Consider the following 24,412-nt stretch of genomic DNA (forward strand, 5'->3'; position numbering starts at 1 on the left):
AGTACAGAGTCCCTGCTGTATGTTGAAATTTTGCTGATTTTCCCTCCCTGAGAGAAAATTCAAAGTAAACAGGCTCTACAAGCATTTTATTTGCTTTGTCTTGTTTAATCTAACCTCACTGCATTTGCTCCTGCTGCTGTGTTAGCGTATGTGGAACTGGCTGCAGGCGTCGTATTTATTACCAGCACTTACTCTCTCGCAGCCAGATGAATCAATTTCCCAAATACATCAGTGTGCCTTGTTAAGCCTGTCTCCCTGCATCAGACCCGCCACTGTCCCTTGTGTTCACTTCTATAAATTTCATCGCTCCCTCTCAGTGTGTTAGCGTGCGAATAACTCACCGGAGACACCACTTGTGTACGGGGATGTTCCAGTTCTGCCAGAAATATGTCACCGTCTCAGAGTTCCTGAAAGAAAAGTCAGCAAATAAGAGCGCTGGAGCACTGCCTGGTTTAAACATCAGATCTAAGGCAGTTTCATCAATACTGATGCACATGAAAAAGTCTAAAATCTTTATTGTCACGCTGGCAAAGAGTAAATGATGAGTAATTATCCTACAGTACACTGAGTGATGAAATTGATTTACTACTGTCAGAAAAGGTGCGACACATAAAATGACTCCTTCCTCTACTAGTTTTGCAAAGTACTGAAATGATCTACCACCTGCCCTTACATACACATACATATTTTTTCATTCATGACTATGCACACAAATCTATTCCCATACACACAGGTGCAAAGAAATGAAGAACTACATTCATGCACAAACACACACAGACACATACCACCAGTCCTTGTAGAACTGTCTGTCTCCAAAGCGCAGCAGCTCCGCGGTGAAGTTCATTGACGAGTGGAAGAACCAGTAGAAAAACATCAGCCACAGCAGGTGATTAGGAACCTGGAGAAAAGTTAGAGGAATGGAGGGACCCAAATCAATAAGAACAAAATATGATGGAGAGACATTTTAGAGAAGATGTCCAAACTAACTACAAGTAAAAGCCTGATGAAAAACTGAAGCATGTTTTCTAACCACACTCTCAAGTCATTGTGAGTTAAAGCATATTCTCATTACAGTGATTAATCGCTGCAATTAGCCTGACAACAAGCATTGTGTTACTCGCATAATCCCTAAATTGTGTAAAACTAATAGCAGTTACCTACTACAAATGTAATACTAAATTTCAAGCAAATGTCCAAAAAAGACATCTATACTATGTCCACAAAAGACATCTATACTATATCCATAAAAGGCACCTACTCTATGTCCAGAAAAGACATGTATACGTACCTCATATAGATTTCTTTTCTGGACTTAGTAGGTGTCTTTTCTGGATGTCATGTTGGAAATGTAGTATTACGTTACGTTTTTAGAAAATGTATTACATTTGTGGGGTTATTACATTAAAATTGCAGATTGCAGAACATTTTCGGGCTAGTACACATCCTCTAATCAGAGGGTCAGCAGTTCGGTACCTCCTCCAGGCAATATGTCCAAGTATCCATGGACAAGATACTGGACCCTCCTTATTAACTGTACGTGTGTAAGCATGTTGTGGGTTGTGTAGTCAACACAACACTGTTAGTGCAGTCTTATGTTACCTTTCTGGATAACATTAATGTCAAAATATTAGAAACCAAACCCAATAATTAAAAAAAATAAAAAATTCCCATCTTTTATATATATATATAATTGTTTTTTTTCTTTAACTCTTTTTCATCTGTGTTTTCATGTGTGTAAAAAAAAAGGAAAGTTTGTGTCAGAATCTATAAATAACTGTAAATGTACTTTTGATTTGTAAAATAATGACACAATAAAGTATCAAAATATTAAAAAAAGAAACCAAACCCAAGCACAGTGTGTCACAGTGCTAGGATAAAGCACTCTTCAGCACCCTGCCATCACTTTTTTTTACCATGTGGACACACACCCTAAATAAATAAATCTGAGTTATAGTTTAAATCCAAAACAAAAGATAACAAAAGTGATGTTTTATTCTGTGCTGGTCATCAACTCATAGCAAACATGAAAAACAGCAAACAGCATGAGTAAAGGTTTCTCCATGTACATATGTTGTGTTTTTACTCACAGCTAATCTTAGAAGTCTCTCAGTCATCCTGCTCAGATCCATGTCCTACAGAGAGGAGAGACGCACAGATCAGCAAACGATTGATAAACTGCATTTTATAGCAGCATAGCAGCATGTTATTTTGTGCAGCATCAGTATCAGTGTTAGTCTGTTTTCCTCACCTCAAGTGGTTTCATGGAGCTCTGAATGATGGGAATCATCCACTGATAGAAAGAAGACAAGAAGTGGTCAGTCATGCACCGTAAACTGTAAATTTTACATATAGGCTTAATTTTTAGAGTCATTTTTCCATAGTACTTCCAATACCAGTCGTACAATCGCAGGAACACTTTATATCATGAAATTCAAATCTTGAAATGTGAATGGAAAGATGAACACAGCACTGCACATCAGTTTAGGTTTAAATTATAAGACTGTACCTGTTGAGTGAGACCAACTAACATCTGGATGAGAAACAGCTGGGGACAAAAACAAACATCAATAAAGTGATTGACTTCATTTCACAGAAATAAATATTCACCAAACACTGACAGAGAATATATGGAGAGCAACATATTAGAAGCAATGAAGCTTTTTGAACTTCTAAGAAACTTTTTTTTAATTTATACATCATTACCTTACAGTAATATACTGTTTAAAACAGAGATGGTTTACATGTCTGATTGACTGCTCAAGTTACTTGACTTGTTGGACTGGTGTCATCATGTCCCCAAAAACTCAGGAATTAACTTTATGGGTAAAATATGATAATAGTTGCTAATAATGATGGCAAAAACTACAAACATAAACCCAATATTTTAAAATATGAACAGGAGTTGAATATATTACAATAAGAATATTTTTTTTCCTTAAACATTCGAACGCGTCTTCATTAATGGACGATCCGCCACCGCTATGTTTGTACAGTCAGGGTTCCCACACATTTTTATTGACAAAAAATTCAAAATTTATCCATGGCTTTTTGAGGACCCATAATAAAATGTAATGACTATTTAAATGGTATAACACAAAGAGAACTGTGCAGTATATGTCACGCCAAATATTAATCATGGTATGAAAATGAAACAGCAGCCTTTAATCTCTAAGGCGATCCACAAAAGATCACCGCAACGACTTCATTACACATATAAATAATCTCCAAAACTTTTAATGAATTTGAATAAATCCATCACTTTTCCAGGCCTGGAAAAGGAGATTGTATAATGCCATGACTTTTGTGGGTTTTCCATAACCGTGCGAACCTTGTACAGTAGCCCAGAATGGACAAACCAAACAATTGCTCAAAACAGGGTTGTATGCAACGAACATGAGACCGCTTTATTCAGTGTTTTTAAATTGCCAGATCCATTTGTTTTGGAGATAAGGAGACCGCGGCGGTTAATTCGGCTCTGGGTTAAAACATCGTGAGCAGGAAAAAAAAGGCGAGCACACATTAAATTATCAGAGAAAAAGGGTGAGCCGCCGTATCCGACATGCCAAACAGCATTGGAGAAACACTGATTTGTAATGTGAAACTGCATTAACTGGTCTGGTTACTTTGGAGAAGCGGAGGCCTTAATAGGATAATTTGTCTCCAGGTAAAAACCACATGAACAATAAAAACTGAAGGAATTCTAACCAGGAGAAATTTCAGCTGGTTGCAATCTGCAATCGTCACTGCTGGCTGCCCCTGAATCTTACACACTGAACCTTTAAATGAGCAAAATAACTCAAAAATCTGTATCCACTATAGAGCAAACATTCGGTTCTTAAAGCTGTGCAGGTGTTCTTTGCTCTTAAATACTTTTTTTTTTTAAAGAGATGCTTGTAAAAATGTGAGAGCAGCGACAAAAACACCCCTGAGCACTCAGATCGATCACGATCAGAAACATGGAGCGGATTTTTGACTTGAACACACAGCTACGGCAAAGGTGTTGTTTTCCAGCTGATGCTGACATGAGATATTTCCTCACCATCTCAAACAGTCTCCTCAGCAGGAAACCCATGCGGATGCTGGGAGAGCGGGGGAAGTTCAGCTCGTAGCACAGAGTCGGAGCAAAGACAAAGTAGTACATGTCTACAGAGACAGAGAGGACGGTGTGATGAGTTAAAGCATGTGACCGAATGAAACATGTAAAACAGAGTAAGTAAGTTTTATTTACATAGCACTTTTTAAAACATGCAGTTACGAAACGCTTCACACTAGGGGTCGTCCATCATGGTTTTTCAGGGCTGATGCCGATTATTAATATTAAATAAGACCGATAATTGATATTTGAACCAATAGGCAATTTACACATTTCATAGCAAGTTACTCATTGCCTTTTTCCCCCAAATTTAGAATATAACAAACTCCCAACACAAAACTTTGCTTAAATGCCTTAAGCAAATGTTTAATCAAAACTGAAACTTTCTACATCATGTACAGCAAGTTCCCTGCAACTCTTTTTTAATAAAGTTCAGTTAAAATTTAAATAAAAATTTATAAATCAAAATAGCTCCTTGAGGTTTTACAAAGCAAAAGTTCCTCCATGCTGATGCTTTCTTTGCATGTATTGCAGACCGCCTTCCCTGGTGTTGGTTGAGTGTAATACGCACACTTTTTCATTAATTAATTTTAATCTGCAATCATAAAAATAAAACATAGATATAGATAATTGGCAAAATGCCAAATACCAGCTCCGATAATTGGCCAGGCCAATAATCTGTTGACCCCTTGTGTACACACTTAAAATAAATGAGTGAATAAATGACTTGAGTTTTAAGAAATTACAATATTTAACACAGAACAATGAGAGCCAAAACAAACAAGCCCAGAAAACAAAGAAAAACATCACACATGGAGTTGCTCTACAGGAAGGCCTATAAAGGTGGGATTTTAATAGATGTTTAAAACAGCGAAAGGACTCTGCAAATCTGGTAAAAAAAAAAAAACAGAGGCAGTGCATATGGTAAAAACAGAACTTGAAAGATGTATTTCAGTACCTCTGATGGTGAGGTTGCCAGGGTAACACACCTCACGATTGCCCCCGTTGAGGTGCTGTGCTGATGGGCCTGAGGGCAGAATTAATACACAAACAAACATGACATTGCAAAGTATTAAGTAGCATTTTATCTAGTTTCTGTGCAGAGTATATTAATAATGCATATATACAAGGCCGCATCTTAGCCATGTGTGCCAATTTTGCAGATACTGAAGCTCCAGAAGAAAAGTTAACTTTTTGTCTAACTCTTTCCTCCACAAAGGTAGTTTTTTTTTATATTGGGCATCTGTTTAGGTGTTTAAATTGTGGTTTGTATTATTTTGTTTTATTATTTATTTTTTATACAGAATTTGAAACTCACTCAGACTTATTGTTGTTGTTTATAAACTCAAGAAATGAGAGCTCATTTTTTTCTGAATATTTGAAAGTAAACTGTTATGACATATAAAATTACAGGACTTATTTTTTCCAATAGTATGTTCCTGAAATAAATAATACAATATGTTTACAGTAATTTGTCATATCATCAAGAATATTGTTATTGCAAAAATACCCTGAAATATCAAGATATTATTTTATGGTCCCAGCCCTGGTTGATACATACAAAAACAGAGAAAATTATTCAAATGTGAATGTTAACATGCAATAATTTCTGTTACACCATCAAAATTTCCACACAGTACTGTGACAGTTCCTGTATGTTTAACAGTCAAACTTCCTTTTTATGTATTAGAGCTGCAGTAATCAGTATCTGACATAAGATGTCACTGTAACAGCATGAGGAAGGAGCTGAGAGTTCATTTTGGGTAAGACCTTTGAAACACACACAGACACTGACCTTAAAAACGACATAGAATTCACCTTCAATCAGGCCTTAAATTTAGTATTGCCAAAATATATTTGTGTGTTTGTGACTTACAAGACAGCGACCGAGCCAGTTTCTTAGCTTTGGCGGTGCTCAGCTCTCTGCACCACATGTTGACGTCTTTATAGGAGTAAAGCTTTAAGAAGAGGATGGTGTAACTTCCAAGAGCGAAGGCCCCACCAACTGACATGACACAGAGAGATGATGGTTAACATGGTGATGTGGATAAAGCTGTAATGTCACAATATGTAACCATCTGATATACTGCCTACAATCAAAATCAGAAATTGATTTTTTACCAAGCAGGTTTTCACTTACAGGGAATTTGCTTCTTTAACAGTCACTGTAACAAGTTTTCTTTTTTTGGTGCATACATGAAACATGTTAAGAGGAATAAAAATAAGACAAAGCACCTGAACACTCAAGAGAATATGACAAAGATACAATTTAACAGTCACTGTAACATGACAAAATGAAAAATGTAGCTGTTTTAGAATAAGCTGTACGGTTTGTGCAGGATTTGCAAAAAATATTAAACGGGACGTGCAAAAGTTGGGGGTTTGGGGTCCAGAAGTATGGGAAGATGAGAGGCAGAGATGAGGGAAAGCCAGCTGAGGGAAGAGAAAAGTGAGCAAGAAGGGAAGAGGGCACATAGAGAGATGAGGAGACCAAGAGGAGAGCACACATTACGCCTGTTTTAGAGGTGTTTAGCGCTGTAGGAGATATGAGAGGACATTTTAGTTTTTAGTTGATGCACCTAAAAATAACCTGACAATTAGCTGCACTGGTAACATGCATGCTGCAGTAACATAAAGTTTGACTGATTGATCAAAGATGAAGTGGTGAAAAGTGTGAGATAATAATAATAATAATAAAATATGACTACAACTACTACTACTTATAATAATAATAAATACTATTTGCAAAGAGCTTCTCTTGATCAAAAGTGCCAGATGCAAGAACAAAACAGCAGCAACTAAAATTTAAAGCAAAAATGATTGGGCATAAAATCATTAGAAATTGCAGACAGATACAAACATGGATACAGAGCAAAAACATAGAAGAGGTGCAGACAGTGTAAGATCATGGAGCGACAGAATGGAGAGCAACAGAAAAATGAAGAGAGAGAGATAGAGAGAGAAAGAGAGGGATTTAAAGAGTGGAAAAAGAAAGGGAAGGAGAAAAAGAAAGGTCGTCATCTGATCTTGAACAAACAGCAAAACAAGCCCAGTAAAATAAATCATCTTAGCACAAAGTATGAGAGCAGCCTAACTATGCCAAGGACATTATTATACAGTATAGTCACCATGTTTACCAGTTTGTGTGTGTGTGTGTGTGTGTGTGTGTGTGTGTGTGTGTGTGTGTGTGTGTGTGTGTGTGTGTGTGTGTGCTCATAAAACTGTGTCAGTGTTAGTGTGAGTCAAAAGCAAAAAATACTTGATGTTGGATTAATTAACTTATTCTGACACAGTTTTATGAGTGTGCACGCACACACACACACACACACACACACATGCACGCACACGCATGCGCGCGCGCACACACACACACACACACACACACACACACACACACAGACACAGACACACACACACACACACACACACACACACACACACACACACACACACACACACACACACACACACACACACACACACACACACACACACACACAAGCCAACTGCACAGTTTGCCTACCAGGTCTTTATCAATAATCACCATATGCTTGATAAGCAAAAGGATCATGCTGAATAGAGAGGGGAGACACACACACAACAAAAACATATTGCCACACACAGTCATACATGTGCACAAACAAACACACTAATAAAAACTGCCGGTTGTGCCAACAGGGTGAGGTGGAGGTCAGCACACCTGGCATCAAACCACAGCAGATCTTATCCATTAACCATCTGCCTCTCTGGCTCTACGTGGCTTCCAGACAACTAGATTGGCTCCAAAAACTGTAAATAATAATCATAGAAACACAGATAGCTGGAGTGTAAAAAAAAATAACATACCAGAGGAGTCCACCAAAACATAAATTTGTCAGTGAACTCACAACCACTTAAAAGTTTCAAAAATATGACTGTGTTTTTTCTCTTTCAGCAGACTCTAGAATGGCAAAGTCATGAAGTGAGGAAACTTCAGGGTTAACTCTGGCTTTTCACTACAAAGCTGGTTCACTTTTTGTAGAGAAAAATCACCATGGTAACTTCTGCTGACAGGTGACCAGATCCGGTTTAGATTGACTGACAGGTGATCAGATCGCAACCTTTCAACACAGACCCAAACAGATCACTGAAAAAACTAGAATTACCGCCTCAACCTGTTTGCCTTCGCAGACGTCAGGCCATTGACCAAACAGATCACTGAAAAAACTTTACATCCGCCTGTGGTTGTTTGCCTTCCAGACGTCAGGCTGCAGTTACACTTTACATCCGTGTCTGTCCAGACTCACGTGTAGTCAGACAGACTTCAAATACAGATGATGCAGCATATGTTTATGTCATAAAGGAAAAACTTCCCCCAAAGACCCGTTAACAGGGAAAAAATGAACTACAAATGCAAGAACAATGCAAGAACTACAAATTCTACAATATGGATGATTCACACATCTTCAACCTCACAGCACAGAAGATCTAAACAGGCAGTTTCAAGGTGGACCGTGTTTTAATGAGAAAAACAGAAAGTCTTTCCTTTGTGTTTTTTTGAGAAAAAAAAAGGATAAATAACAGCTATAGTAGTAATACTAAAATAAACCCATCCCACACCTCCCTCAAGGAAAAAAATAAAATAAAATAAAAATATATATATATATATTATATATAATTGTATAATATATATATATATATATAATAATTTATTTATTCATTTTTTCCCTGTTAACAGGTCTTTGGGGGAAGTTTTTCCTTTATGACATAAACAAATGATGAGGATGGTGGCTCAGTTTTAATTGTGTAGTTCACTTTATCCCCGCAGTAATATCTGACTGATTTTATACTCTGATTCCATCGCTGCAGCTCAGAATAACATGACACCTGTGTGACAAGAACTGGAGGAAAAAAACAAAAAAAGTTAATTTTTTATCCGATAAAGAATCCACACTTTTAATTGGCTCCAGTGATTATAAATGCAACACTTCAGTCAGACAGACCTCATCAGTTATTAACTACTTCCCCACTCTTTAGGTAGCAGAAACAGTTTGCAAATATTCACTCTATACTTCCGTCATATGAAATTATACTAGCATGTTTTTTTTTTAAGATTTGGTCTTCTTTTTGCATTTGGAAATATTTCTGTTCTCGCTCCTTCCCCTTTTCGCAAGAATGGACAGCCCGATTTGGCGGGGGAGGATGTAGTCTGAACAGACGTACCTCCCTGGCCCTGCTTCCTCTCTCTCTTTCTCACTCGTCCTGCGTACAGACAGTAACCTCTAATCTCACAGTTTATCCCGACCATCCCACAGAATCTCTGCAGCGTGCTTCAGGTATGCCATTAAGGGATATTAACAGCCAGTCCTATATCACAAAACTAGTGTTTCTACACCTTCTTATTCTGTTTTCGGATTATAGATTATTGTTTTCATTTCACTATGATGAATTTGACTTTTGGCTGTTTCTAAAACAAAACAGTGACACAGGTATTTCATTTATGAGATTCTGGTCATCCAGGGTTAGCAAAGCCAGATAACCAAATGGTGTCATAAGTTTGTTAAACTTGCTTTATTGTACAGGCCTCAGAAGTTACCGACAGATTAAAATCAACCTGCTTCATTCTCTGTGGTAAGATGTGCCTCTCCTCTCTGGGGCGTGACCTGAGTAAAAATGTCAAACTTTTTTCATTGGTAGACATGCAGACATAAGCTCATTCAGGTGACATGTTCGTACCTCTGACACACCTCACCCTCAAGCCTGTGCAATATGGATAATCATCTATGTTTGGATCTGAGATGTGCCCCAAAAGAAGTGCAATGACTGACAGCACCTGTCTGAATTCTTCTGCTGCGCAGAGAATTTTCTCATTTATCACACTGACTACACTGGCATGCACAAAATATCGTTAAAATAGAATATATTTAATTACTTTTAGTATAGGTTCACATGAATAAGGAAGCTAGTTAATTAAAATTCAATGACTTATGGGGAAAGGGTGGGATTTATTAAATTTTAACTTCTTCTCAATCCTTTTCAGATAAGTAAAGAATGTCATGATGTATTTGGCCGTTTCTTTTGCTTCATATTTTTCACTGTCTGTAATTATTACTCTTTTTTTACTCTGTGTTTGTATAATATTTTCTTTTCCTTTTTATATATGTTCAAAATAAATAAAAAAATCTAATCTAAAATGATCAAATCAAAATATAATATATACATGGATAATATTCCACTAACACTCCCGCTAACATGCAGCTGTACATACTGCAATTAACGTGCCAACATGCCATTCATCATGTCGAAATGTAGCAAAGTGAAAAGGCTGGAGCGCCTGGTCGATTATTGGGGCCCATATTTGGCATTTTGCCAACTATCTGTATCAGCGTTTTATTTTATTGATCCCCAAATGATCACTCATTGCCTTCTTTTCCTGTCTGAAAGAAATCAAGCCAATGTGCTCAGGTTTTTTAAGGGTTAATATACAATTGCAGAATAGTGGTTGCATAAGCAGAGTGTTACACTGCATTTTACACCTATTTCAAAACACACCAAATATGCAGGTTTTACTGTAAATGTGGTCTAACTGTATTAATGTGTATAGATGTGTCTCAAACTCAGATAAACTCAGCTGTTCTTTTAATTCTGAACCCAAGAATTCCTTGCAGTGGACACACAATAAGGACATCAAATACGGTGGAAATATTAAAATATTTAAAATAAAGAGTGGAGAACAGTTTCTAGTCCTCACTACAGTATTCCTGAAAGAAAGTTAATACTATTTGAAATTAAACTTAATATCAGATTCCTGCACTCGGATTTATGTAGAATGGCTGAATAACGGTTGCATAAGTAGTGTGCAGAAGATGCAAAAGCTCAGTTTACGTGTGCGCGCGCACACACACACACACACACACACACATATCTGTACATACGCACACACACACATAAATACCTGCCCTCTGTCTCTGCCCTTCCTGTGTGAACAGCAGCGCAGAGAGGAGAGCAGACAGACAGATGGACTGACTCCTTTACTCCTTCACCTCCCAGAGAGAGAACAGATGAGAGGAGAGGAAATATACCAAAACAGGACATGAGCTGAAAATGAAAAACAATCAGCGTCTTGGACCAAATAAACATTGAGATGATTGCCATCATCATCTGTCTGTCTTGTGAATTATGACAAACGTAAAGTTAGAGGTGATGTCCCAACTAAAGCCTGAAGAAAACAGTGTGACTGTTCCAAAAAAATCTGAGCTAAATGTATTATTACTGTGGAACGTTTGTGAGATAAGTGAAAAATACGTCCTAAATATGCATCCTTGTTAGAAGATTTTACTGTAACCGAAATACTCAGTTCACCAGTCTGCCTGGGGAAGACTACTGTTCACATCAGATGTGTGCACTTTTGTAAACATTTTACTACTCCACAATGAGTATTAAAAGACAATATGTTTGCTACGATACATTTTCCCCAATGACAGTCAAATTTCCTGATGAAAACAACTGAATGCCACCTTGAACCTTGATATCATCTTGACTTATTTACCAATCCAAAAAAAAAGTATATCCTTTTTTTTAAAAAAAAAAAAACATAACCAAAGCACATCAGCTGTGTTGGAGAGCCACACCTTACATTACAAAATTAAAGTCATGTTCTCTTGGGGCGCCCAGTGGCTCAGTTGGTAGAGCGGGCCCCCACGTGTCCTCGCCGCACCGGCTGCGGGTTTGATTCTGGTCTCGGCCCTTTGCTGCATGTCATCCTCTCTCTCTCCTAGTTTCACTCTATGGCTGTCCTATCTCAAATAAATGCAAATGTGCAAAAAAATAATCTTAAAAAAAAAAGAGTCATGTTCTCTAGAACAAATCACCCAAAATAACACCAACAGAAATCATTGTTGGATTTTTTAAAGTTTAAAGTTCCAACAGTTTTTGGACACATCGTGTGTTTTTATACAGGTTTTAGAAATAAAATTCCATGACTTTTCCAAAGGTATATATACTTTTTTTGTGAGCACAGATATGGGACTTACTTAAAATGCCCATCTCAAGTAACTAGTAATTATGTAACCTATTACATATCAAAAGTCCTAACAACATACATCAGACAATTTCTGTCAAAACTGCTTCTATAATGTTTTAAATTAACCATTACAAAGAGTACAATGTGCTGGAGTATCATGTTGTGTACAGTATTGCTAATTTATCACGGCTGAACTGTCATTTGTGGAAGGCGGCCATGGTTTCTGTCAGGCGGCCTGATGAAGACAGGAGAAGGTGACCCTTGGATGACCCTGTGCTGCAAACCACACCTACTTTGGCATCTCTCCTCTCCTGTCTTTTCCTCTCCTCCCCTCTCTTCTCCTCCCTTCTCTTCTCCTCAAAGCCAGCTGGAAATGATCCAGTCATGACCAACTGGTCCATTACCACTAACCGACTCCAATTATGGCTCGGTATAAGGGATGCCTTTTACTGCACTATCAAACTGGTCGACTGTTTCTCTGAAGGGCAAGGGTGTGAATGTCCTCTTAATCTTTATTACGATTACATTATTTTCTGTTTTATACACATGGCAACACTGTTAACTACCAATGGATGGATAATGGTTTGGGTGCATAATACCTGCTACTATTTTAGGCAACTACTTGTCTCCGTTATGAACAGCAGATAGTAGCGAGGCTGCAGAGATGGTATTTTGATAACAGTAAAAAAACATTTTACCTGGGGTCACGGAGGGGACCAGCAGGACCACTGCAGCGGGGAATGTTAGCATGATTGCCATGTTTATGCAATGGACCAGAAGTCCCACAAGTTCAGTGAATGAACCCTGAGCAGAAAGAGAGGAAAAGAGAGTCAGCAGGAGTTCTTTTTTCTGTTTTTTAAGACATCCAGGTTATTTTAATCCATGAAACCTGGAGCAACATCACTTTTCTTGTGCTGCTTTCGGCACCTTTCACAAATACGTGAACCTTTAAACACTGAGCAATTTTGTAGGATTTCTTTCAAAAAAACATGGGAAAAAAGGGCAATGAGCAATGTTCCACAAACTGAAAGAAAGCAGTGGATTTAGAAAATTATTTGTAAAAAGCGAGGGAAAAAATGTCAAGAGGAAAAAAAGAAAAGGCAAGGAAAAACCATACTTATAATTTTCCTAATTAAATATATAAATTTGTTACAGAATTATTATAATTCTCAAGCACTTCTTCCAGGTCATTTATTTGTTTGCTTATTTTTTTGCTTTCTTTTTTACAGGTAATTTTCTTGTACCTTTCACTAATTTCAGTGTCGGCAGTTCAATACGAATATTTGACCATTTGGTTTTTTTTTCTCATATAAAGTCTTAAAGGAGCTCAGTCAGACGCTCAGTGTGCCATTCATATAATACAGTAAACAAGCAAACAGCACTAATGACTGCAAATGCGCCACAACAGGTTCGTCCACACTAGATATCAAACAAAAGCCAGAGAGTGTATCGTATGAACTTGCTGTGAGCTGCAAATTCACCTCTTCTTCACCTTATGGTGCGGTCTCGCTCTCCCTCTGTGTCGCTGCCTGCATGTCTGCAACCGCTTGTATCAAAGAGTATGATGAAAGTCAAGAGCGCTCACTCCACAGCAAAATCTGGAGGCCAAAATGTCCCCACTGCACAGCAGAATGACCAGCAAAAGCAAAAAAAGAAAAAAGACTGCTCTTTCAATTAAGGCACTAAGGCGTCTCTAACAGATGATCCCCAATCTGTGATTTTCAAGGGACAGCCTTAACTAATCTCTTTCTAATTTTTGGGTTTCTTCTTTTGTCGCTCATTGCCTTCTTCCCATATTTTGACAGAAACCAAGCCAATTTACTCAGGTGTCAAGATTAAACCATCATCACCTGACTAACTGTCTTTATTTCATTTTCATTGCGAATAAATGAGAATAAAGCAGCTGAACACAAACACTGTAAGTATTTCTTTGCTTTTGAACAGATCTCTGAAATAAAACAGAACCACATTTCAAGTTATGGTGGCCTACTAAAGTTTTAAAAAGCTCTCAATGTTCCATATTCATGCCAAACAGACAGAGCATAACTAAATATGCCCTAAATGCAGATGGTGAAACTAATTCCTCATTTTACCATTATACATTGGCAGTTGCAACTGGGGAGGGTCAGCTAGTCAGTCAGTTTTAGAGAACAGTTTTAGAAAAATAATCCCTCCTGGGAGTTGTGAAAGTGCTCAGAATTCAACAGTTAAAATCCACAGCGCTCTGATGTTTTAATGCAAGCCGGGGTCTCTCCACTTACCTTCGAAAGCTGCCTTTCTGTGTAGAGAGCCACCAGAATGAACACGTTGGACACTGTTAAAACACAACGAGAGATTCATGTCACTTTCTCTAAAAAAATTCATATGATTTTTTCCCCCTTTGCAGACCAATTTCTGAAGGGTCTCTGCAAGATGGAATGAATCTCAGAAACAGAAAAAAATTATTTGAAAGAGTGCTGCAGGAATGAGTCCTAAAACCTGGAAATGAATTAGCATTTTAGCACTCCCAGTTCCCTCGTCTCTAGGTCAATAGGTTTTGGGTTAGGTGCCTTAAAATAAGGTCTGTGATTGACACAAACTAAAGAGACTTTCGCATTTTGTTTTACGACATTGAACATGACAGAAAATCCCAAGTGGCAACCTCCGAGGCTGAGAAATTAAGCCTATGTGGACTAGCCAAAAAACTGCAGTTCCTCTAATGGCCACCTGAGGCTTGCTCCAAAACAGAGTTATTCCCCATTGATGTTAAAATGCCCAACTTAACAGCAAAATTACTTACGATTTATAGCCTGGTCTGTGAAATTGTGGCTTCTAAAGCTAATTTCAACAACCATGACAGAGTGTGATTTTTTTTTAACTTATCTAACTCACCCAGATTTTTCCAAGTGTTCCTCGGACACATTTCGAGACTCTGGGAAACCGTTCCGTCTAATTTAGCTTTGGAGTAATTTGGGATTATTTTGATTATTTTTATTTTATTTTGTTTGTGAAGCACTGCTTTGCATGACAGGCTGTCAGTGAGGCGTCACTACAATCTGTGAGACAAATCTACCCCTTAATCCTCCACAGCTCCAACCTCTCATCCAAATATGGAAATATGGTCACTATATGGCGCCCCCCCCACTCCCCCAGCCCTTCCCAAGAAAAGTGACAGCCAAAAAGTCGAGCATGACATTTCAAAACGACTTGTACCCTTCTCACGAGTTTTGAAGCTTTCACATGTCTTTAAAAAGGCAGTTGATTACAAGTGGCTAAATTAGACCACAGAGATTCAACAGCCTCTTTTTGCATTAACATTTCAAAAACCATAAAAGTAGTGTACCTGTGTGAAGATTATCTTTTTGAATAAAACATGTCAAGTATCACACACTTTTGTTTACCACAGAGCTTATTTTCTGCAATAATCCAACATCCAATGGAAAAATACCACTGGCTTTTTATCCAGGGAACCAGGGTGACGTTAACTTCTTGTTTGGTAGGTCTAAACGTCATCCTTGAAGAATTTTATATAGATAATTCTTTTTGAAGCACTTCTGGATAAGATATGTTGGTTTTAAGTCTACTGTGTATGCTGGTTTGGTTTGAAGTTGAGTATTTAAGTGCATTAAGCTTTACACCGCCCTTTTTAGCAAGACCCTGCTGTTTCACACCCACAAACACACACACATGATTAACCAGCAACACCTGATGAAAGAAATGAGCCAGCACTAACAGAGCATATGTGTTGCACAGCACACGCCAACTGCTAGTTAGAGTGACAAGGTAATTGAGCATGTGCACACATACACACACTTCAAAAAACGAGAACTTGCTTCATATTTAACAGCTACAATATCCTGATTTTATCAAAAACAAACAAGTTTCACATGCCACATTGTATAATTAAAGCCACAGTTGCTAACTTTAATGAAAATAACTTTGCGTCATTGCTGAAACTGTCACTATATTCTAAGAGTAGTACATGAGACAGACAGTCTGAGAAAAAAATCATGCTCCTCCTCGTCTTCCAACAGCTCCTAATGGCATTTGAAAGAAACTAACGCAGCGCACTGAAAACAACCAATCAGAGCAGAGAAGTCTCAAACGAAGCTGTCAATTGTGTCAATCACTGCTCGTGAACTGCGGTCAAACTAGGCAGCACTGATCAAATATGAATCAAAGTTCTGTACTGCATTGCCTATTTCTTGCCTCAAATGTTTTCACTAACAAGGGAACGTCAAATTCAAGGACTTTCAAGTACTTTTTTTAAATACTTTTTTTCAAGGACAAACTTGTTAGCAACAACCATTGGATGCAAAAGTGCAAATTTGTTAATGGAGCTAACAGGGCTTAAAATGTATAAGTTAATAATGAACATGTTGTTTTTATTCAGGCACAAGATTGAGCTCAAGGGTTCACACTGCACCAATGTGAGTGTTTTGCAAGCTAGCGAAGCATCCTGGTGACGACTATCTGCTGGAGTTTACCAACCTGTTGGCGCTCCGAGCTCCAACTGCTCATACAGCATTAGAAAAATGCTCTCAGCTTTCTAGTTTAAAAGATTTATCTAATGAAGCGCCCAGTTCTGCGCCATGGGTTTGATTCCAACCTCTGCCCTTTGCTGCATGTCATCACGCTTAAGATGTCCTATCAAAAAAAAGGCAGAAAGCCCACAATATTATCTTAAAAAAATACAAAGAACATAAAAAAACCCGCATTTTTTAATAGTATCTAATAGTAATAATAATATCGAATGTATAATTCATAAAATAATTTATCCATCTGTTCTCCTCTCAAATATATTGAATAACTTTTTCAACTACCATGTCAATAAACGTTGGATTATTAAGGTATTCCCGTACTTGAATCTCTGAGTGTCAAATTAAGGTGCTAACAAATATATTTTAGTGTACTGTTTAGCTGTAAAATGAGAAAGTTTGTAACCCGACCGCCATGTCGGGAATAGTTTAGTACCAAGCACTGCCTGCTGCCAAACCAACTCTCTCAGTTTCAGCAAATATGAAAAAAAATCTTTGTATAAAAGTTACCAACTACAGTTTTAATGTACTTTAATGCACTTTATTATATGTTAATTGTTACCACTAAGCCTGATTCAGCATGGAGCTAATTGGGCTGAATTGTATGTAGACTTTTCTGTTTTGAAAATCTTGCAGCAGTGTCAGATTAAACTGCAGGGTAACTCACTGCTGAATGAACTTAAGGAAACCACTGCTCTGCAGATTGCTCATTACCCTGACTAGACCAGGCTGAGCCACACTGATGGCACATAATTGCAGCAATTGTTCCATTTTAAGACCCTAATCAGTGCATTAGCATGTCAATCAATCTAATCTTGAGTGAGCAGATGTGTTAACTGTCACACATTTTGATTATTGGGTCTTATCATTCTGTCATCAGCACATCTATCCATCAGCACTGCCTTCCAAATCAATTTGTTTAATGGTGCAGTCACATGCTTGTTTTTGACTTCATGGTGTATGAAGAGACAAGAGAGAACGAATGTGACGAATACCAGATTTGTCCATAACTAAGCTAATCGTGCAGAAGTGTAAGTGTCATTTACACTGCAAACAAGTCACCGACATTTTTTGAAGTGGACTACTTTGTTACTTTAAGACATTATTTTAGTATAATTTGGTGAAAATGTAATGAAAATAGCTTGCACCAAGAAATGCTTAGAAACAAATCAGAATGCTTTGAGAGATTTATTTGCGCAATAAGAAAAAATACAACGTAATGTAAATATAGAGTAAACAAATGTGCACTGTCCAAGCTAAAAATCAGAATTACTGCCTTGCTCAAAATTTGACATCCCACTTATTATGTCTCCCTGAATGTTGAAATAAAACCCACGCCCTTGGTAGTAGTCTATACATGTCCCTCTGATGTGCTGTTATTTCCCGATGTGGTGCAATGATCTACTAATATCAATCCCCCCCATGACATTGCCTTAAAAATGCTGAATATTAACTGTTTAAAAATCAATTCATTTTTTTTTCGTCTGAGCCGCTTTGTCCCTCCCAATTTTTAAACACAAAGTAGGGCTCTCGTGTTCAAGTGAAAACTGTTTTATTCAGATAAAGTAGGCATTGCTCCACCAGGTTTTTGCAAAAAATGTTCATTACAGTTTCATGAGATGCTGTTTTTAGGCAACTGTCACATTTTATCTTAACCCAAACGGCACCTCTACAAAGTAAACAAAAATCACACACAACTGGAGCTATCTGAAATTTCCTCTCAGAAGTTCTTTTAACACGGGGACAACTCACATTTTCAGGGAATATGGACATCACAGCAAATTATGATATTATGAGTTGCAAAAATTTCTGTTATTTAAGCATTTTTTTTCCACTGAAAAAGTCTAAAAGTTTAGTAAAACCCTCTTTTTCTCCAACAGGGCTGCTTATGACATTTTACCCAAATAAGATTCAGTCTGTGTTTATTTTATGTTCTCCATCACACACTTTATCCTACCCAAAGAGCAGAGACCTCAGGAAATGCATATCACACTAATGTCCTTTTTTATCTCTTTTGGAATCGGGCCTGTTGAGCATCTTTGACAAATATCAACGATTGAGCGCAGTCGTGCATCAAACTGGAACAAACAGCTCCATCTAGCACCTGTTCGACACACGTAAACCTTTCATCAGGTATCTACGGAGCAGCTTCGGGCAGAAATTTTGGCAGCAGCAGTAGTGAGATACCTTACATTAGTGTCAGCTTTCCTTTTATTCTGGTCATTCTCAGGCACAGTTACCTAAATGTTAAACTCTTGAGGCTGGTTTTCCAAATTTTACCCATTTAGCTGCCACACACTGTAGACTCCTCATTTACTGTGTGTTGGGGGTTTTGTGTGTGTGTGTGTGTGTGTGTGTGTGTGTGCGTGAGTTGCTGCAGTGTCTCCAGATTGCCCTCTGGGAATGAGCTGCTTTACTGTCCATGCTACTGTAAACACACTCCCATTCTCACCTGTCTCTTAACCATCGTCAGTGCGGTCATTTACTTTAACTCCATCCATCTCTTCCTCCTCCCTCTCCTCTCGCCCTGTGCCGATGCAGCACTTCACATCTCTCTCTGTCTTCCTTTCCCTCTCCTTCACTCTCCCCCTTTTTTCCAACTTGCCTCATTTTTCCATCCCTGCATTCTCTCCCTCTTCCCATCTGGTTTTTTCTCCCATTTACATCTCCCTCCCCCTACAGCTTCTCTCCTTTCACCCCCACTCATCTCTCTCTCTCCTCTCTTGCTCCCTATTTCTCTCACTCTCTTCCTCTCTCTGCAGCGCAGTGCCAGTGTGCAGTATATAGGGCAGGTGATTGTCCCTCTAGAGACACTGTAAGCTGCACCACTGCAGACTTTCACTGTGATATACCATAAAAATGTATAGCGGAAAACTTTGAATGTAGTATGCTCCTGTGTGTCGCAATGAGGCAGATCACACCACCAAAAAACTTGAAATATGTTAATTATCTATTTCTATTATCTATTTTTACCTACCAATCACCAGGCATGCTGCTGGCCAGCTGTAGGGATCATTCAGAAAGAGGGAAACCACCTGAATGGGGTCCACCAGAACACCGTACCTGACAAACAAAAAGAAAAAATGGCAGATAAAACTAGAATTATCGCCATGTGGTTGTATGTCTCTACGAGCCCGTCAAGTTGCAGTTTTTATCCTTATCTGTCCAGACTCATATGAAGCCAGGATAATAGACAAACATACAAATATGAATGTTGTTGTGAGAAGATACATACTGTAAAATGTGAATGTTTTACACATATCTTCCCCCCGGCAGCACAGAAGATCTATACAACCAGCTCAGTTTCAAGGTGGACACAAGATCAGTGTCACCAATTCAGTATCTGACCAAACGTCTCCCCTTCTGTTCCTGAGTTACTATGTTGAATAATGGCCAGAAAAAGTGCTTTTGCAAAAAATTATGACGTCACAGTGAATCTGACCTTTTAACCTTTTGAACATAAAATGTTATCACTTAATCATCTCATTCTTTTAGACATTTGTGATTTGAAATTACATCATAAGTACATGAATTCTTGAGTAACAGACAGATCATTGTGTTTTGTAAGACTGCAGTGACATTGACGTTTGACCTCCAAAATTTAATCAGTTGATTGTTGAGTCCAAAAAGACTTTTGTGCCAAATTTGAAGAAATTCCCTCAAGGCGTTCTTGAGACATCGCAATCACGATAATGGGACGGACAACTCAAAAACATAATGCATAAATACAAAATGCTTTTCATAAGAGCCCAGACTTACTCACCTTAACAGGTTTTCTAGGAAGAGCCGAGCGTTACTCAACACCTGCAACACAAAGCAAGAGCTAAAGATATTCACCCAACCGTCTCATGTACGTCTTTCCACAATAACATCCTCTTTTATGTCTGTTTCTTTCATTTGTTCATATTGTCATTCCTACACATTTAATCCAATAAATGCATCCTCCCATATCACCTCTCTCCTCCTCAGTGCTTTTCTGTCTTTTACTGTTGCTCCTCTTTTTCCTACCTCTCCCTATATCTCATCTCTCCTCCTCTTCATCCTCTTCCTCCTCCTCCCCACATGCTTTTTTTTTCTTTTTTTAAATCTCTCCTTCTCGCTTTTCCTCTTTCTAAATGGACTGTAATATCTCATTACCCAGCACAAAGGCTCTATGCCTGGGGATGGGACAGAAGTTCAGTGGGAATGAAGGGAAACCTCCTGCGATGAACACAACGATCTGTGTTCAAAGCCGGGATTAACACAACGGCTTTGCTAGCCTCGTTTCTCTCCATACCCCCTCAATTTCTGTTGCTTCTCCCCGGCACAGAGAAGGAAAGGTGTTGAGCTTCACATAAATAGAGACCCGTTAATGAAACATTTGACAGTAAAGTAACTAAAAGAACATGTGCAGCCTAAACAGATAACAAACAAGAGAGGCCTATTACACTGTAGGAGCTGTTAGCTATGCACTATATACAATGCCAACAGATTAAGAGAAAACTTTTGTCTTACCAGCATGACCACACACCAGTTGAGGATTCCTCTGTAGTTGTTGTAACCACTGGCTGAACTCAGGAGGGACTCCTGTGTCTTATGGCAGCTACAGAAATAAATGACATGGATAAATAGGTGAAACAATCATGAGCTCAAAAGTACAGTTCATCCCAAAATGAAAAAAATAAATATTTTCCTCTCACCTATAGTGCTAATTATCAGTGTAGACTGTTATGGTGTGAGTTGCAGAGTGTTGGAGATATCGGCTGAAGAGATGTCTTCCCTTTCTCCAATATACTGAACTAGGTGGAACTCGGCTTGTGGTGCTAAAAGTGCCATAAAAACTATTGAAAAACTCAACAGAAATGTCTCCTTCCTGAAATCATGACCTTGTTGTGAGCAGTTTCATGTAGGAAATATTTTCTTTCAACAAAACTACATATGTGAACCATGCAGAAAAAAAGGGTGCATCTACTGCAGGGGTAAAGGAAAAGTCGCAAAGGGAAACAGAGAATTTAAGTGTGTGTAGACAGATTTGTTTGCTTACACCACCAATGTTGAATACTTAAAACTACAAATAGTACATAATAGTTGCTCATATAGATCTATTAGCAATGTTGATCGGCAAATTTTGGCCTAATAGACCATGTTACCTTCATTATAAAGCTCAAATATGTTTTGCATCTCAGGACAGATTTTTTGTGGGGGGTGGGGGGGGGGGAACTGTCTCTTTAAGATTCAATAATTTTCATTTAATTGTGTCATCATATTAATCGCACATAAAACAATGAATATTAATGGAAATAAACTGTTCTCTTTTATAAACCCACACACTGATTTGATTTGCTGTCAGTTTTAGTAAAAAAGAAATTGATCTAATTTTCAATGGTGTGATTCAACTTAAATCCCTTAATAACACATTACTTTTATTATCTCATTACAGTACACCACAATAAAGTGTTGCTGACTGATTTATTGAACACTAAATATTAACTAGTGCCAATTCAGTTCACAGGATACACTTTGGTTTTATATAACTGGCCTGAGGGGATTAAGCTAACCCACAATCCACCCTGTTCACAGAGCTATTAGACACGCCCCCGATCAACAGCCACAGTCACAGAGACAGACATTCATGGTTTACAGTTAGCCATGCAGGGTAAGGGACTGTTCTTTATTTACCAGAGGAGGGGGGTGGCTGGGGAATGACTTTGTTTGTTTTATTTTTATTTTTACCTCCCAAAAGCTACAAATATTTTTCCTTGAACCTCCTTGAATGACTTAAGGAAAATGCACGACCCTTTCTCCAACCTATATTAGTTAATAGATTTCAAAACTCTTGTCGAGCATGCTGGTTAGTTAGTGCAAACGGTTCATTTTTGGCCAAATTTTAAATGAGACAAGTAGAATTAAGTGATTTTGATGAACTATCACTGGTTTAAACTCAGATTTGGTGAGCGTTTGTTGCACATAATGTGTTCAAGAACCGTTGGGTATATGATAATCCAAAAACAAATTCTGTTTTGATAGTTTCAGGCTGCAGCATTTATTTATTTTTATTTATTTTATTCAGGTTTTATTTATTTTATTTCCTTTTTTTAGATGTATTGCTTTTAAAAAAAAAAAATCTTTTAATCTCTGATTTTGCTTTGCTTGTCAAAGCACTTTGTAAACTTAAATATGCTATATAAATGAAGTTATTATTGTTAACACAAAAATAGCCCGTGTTCCTGGAGGGACTGATAAATGGTGTAATTTTGGCAAAATAAGGCAGGTTGATTTCACTTTTTTTTTTTTTTTTAAAGTAAATAGTTTATTTTTAGCAAGATTTTAAATGAGACACTGGATGAAGTACTTTTTGGTGAAATTTTACAATTTTAAGATCAGATTTGGTCATGTTTTTTTCTTTATGAGGCCTTTGTCCCACATAATGTGTTCAATGACCATTGGAAATGTGAAAATCCAATGATAAGGTTGCTTTTTTTTTGTTTTTTTACAGTTTCTGGCAATGGTAAATTGTATTATTAATTGAGCAAGAACATGCCACGGGTTAGAAAGTCCCTACCCAGTGCTTGAAAAACATTATTTAACATGCCTGTCCCCTATTTACACCTCCCCTTGATAAATAATGAACAGCCCCTAAAGTTTTTTTTTTCAAAGTCCAGGCTCTGCAGACAGAGGAGGAGGATTGCACCTGTAACTTTGGTTTGTGGCCCGCAAATAAACTCAAAAAATAAGTTTTTGTTAGCTGTCATGGGAATCATGTTCATGAATGAATGGGCGACACGAAGTCAACAAGACTTGTTTCAGTATGACCTAAAGCGACCCTGACGAAGCAGTTAACCCCTCACTGTCTGCTACACATTCAAACCAGCTAACATTACAACTTATTCTGACCAAATAAAGCCTTAAAAATACCAATTTTAAGTAAACGCAGCGTCAGTCATTGGCAGTTTTGAAGCCCTGCTGCAACTTTTGACCGCGAAACAAACAAACATACGGCTCCAAACTTTCCTCAAACGACACCACAGTTTGGTAAGTACAATTTTAACTCACCTCAGTCTCTCTGTTATGTCATTCCTGCGTTTCCTTTTCTCGCTTTTTGATTTAGACCGCGTTGTTTCCAGCGAAGGCTCTCGTTTCTCCTGCTCATTTTGTCCGTCTGTATCAGCGGTTAACGAGCTCTGAAACGCCGCCGCAGACCTCCCGTTCATCGGCAGCAGGCTCGCGTCTCTCCTCGCTGCAAACGTCGCCCTTCTCCGGAGAGTCGGGGTCCCGGTCGCGTCCAAGTCACCCATAATGACAAAAAACAACTGTAAAGCTACTTAAAGTTGACTTAAGCAGTTCACCTCTGATGGTAGCATGCCTGTTGCTCGTAGCCCGGGAGAGGGAAGTGGAAGAGCTGCTAAATAATCCGCCCAGAGCTCATGTATGCGCACAGTTTACTCAGGAGGTAGGAGTGTATTCATGACGCCACATGGAGAAAACAGCCGCCCAGTATCGTAACCTGACGGTTGAGCAGTGGAGCTGACAGGTGAGTCAGACCCTGAGGGTTTATTCAAAGAAGAGATATGAGGAACTACCTGTCAGTCTGCCTAAAAGCCTGCCCCCCTCCCAGACTACAGTCTTACACAACAGAACTGTTGCTGTGGTCCTGCACGTTTTAATGCATGATGAGGATAAACGAGTACTCAAGAGTCTGTCAGTTAAAGATTTTCTATAAACTTACTGCTAATAAAAACAGTTTAATATTTCTAACATTGAAAAGTCACGTAAGACACAGTTTTATAGTTTTATATTTTACACACTCAACACAGTATCCTT

The 24,412-nt window shown here is 38.2% G+C and overlaps 1 protein-coding gene across 3 annotated transcripts in view; it reads right to left on the bottom strand.

The window, feature by feature from the left end:
• dgat1b (diacylglycerol O-acyltransferase 1b) overlaps window positions 1-24,041 on the bottom strand; it is a 45,965-nt gene extending 21,924 nt beyond the window's left edge. For all 3 annotated transcript variants that reach the window (XM_042489759.1, XM_042489758.1, XM_042489757.1), the window contains exons 1-14: window positions 23,645-24,041; window positions 21,107-21,194; window positions 20,376-20,416; window positions 19,590-19,675; window positions 14,357-14,409; window positions 12,794-12,899; window positions 5,970-6,098; window positions 5,052-5,120; window positions 4,040-4,143; window positions 2,507-2,545; window positions 2,249-2,290; window positions 2,088-2,132; window positions 786-898; window positions 342-407 (exon numbers count right to left, since the gene is read on the bottom strand). In XM_042489759.1, coding sequence (XP_042345693.1) covers window positions 342-407; window positions 786-898; window positions 2,088-2,132; window positions 2,249-2,290; window positions 2,507-2,545; window positions 4,040-4,143; window positions 5,052-5,120; window positions 5,970-6,098; window positions 12,794-12,899; window positions 14,357-14,409; window positions 19,590-19,675; window positions 20,376-20,416; window positions 21,107-21,194; window positions 23,645-23,886 — 1,223 coding nt within the window. In that variant the 5' untranslated portion in view covers window positions 23,887-24,041. The remainder of the gene's footprint in view (window positions 1-341; window positions 408-785; window positions 899-2,087; window positions 2,133-2,248; window positions 2,291-2,506; window positions 2,546-4,039; window positions 4,144-5,051; window positions 5,121-5,969; window positions 6,099-12,793; window positions 12,900-14,356; window positions 14,410-19,589; window positions 19,676-20,375; window positions 20,417-21,106; window positions 21,195-23,644) is intronic.
• Between the last annotated feature and the right edge of the window lie 371 nt (window positions 24,042-24,412).

The sequence above is a fragment of the Plectropomus leopardus genome, chromosome 7 (genome assembly GCF_008729295.1).
Source record: "Plectropomus leopardus isolate mb chromosome 7, YSFRI_Pleo_2.0, whole genome shotgun sequence".
In the NCBI taxonomy this organism is placed as follows: Eukaryota; Metazoa; Chordata; class Actinopteri; order Perciformes; family Serranidae; genus Plectropomus; species Plectropomus leopardus.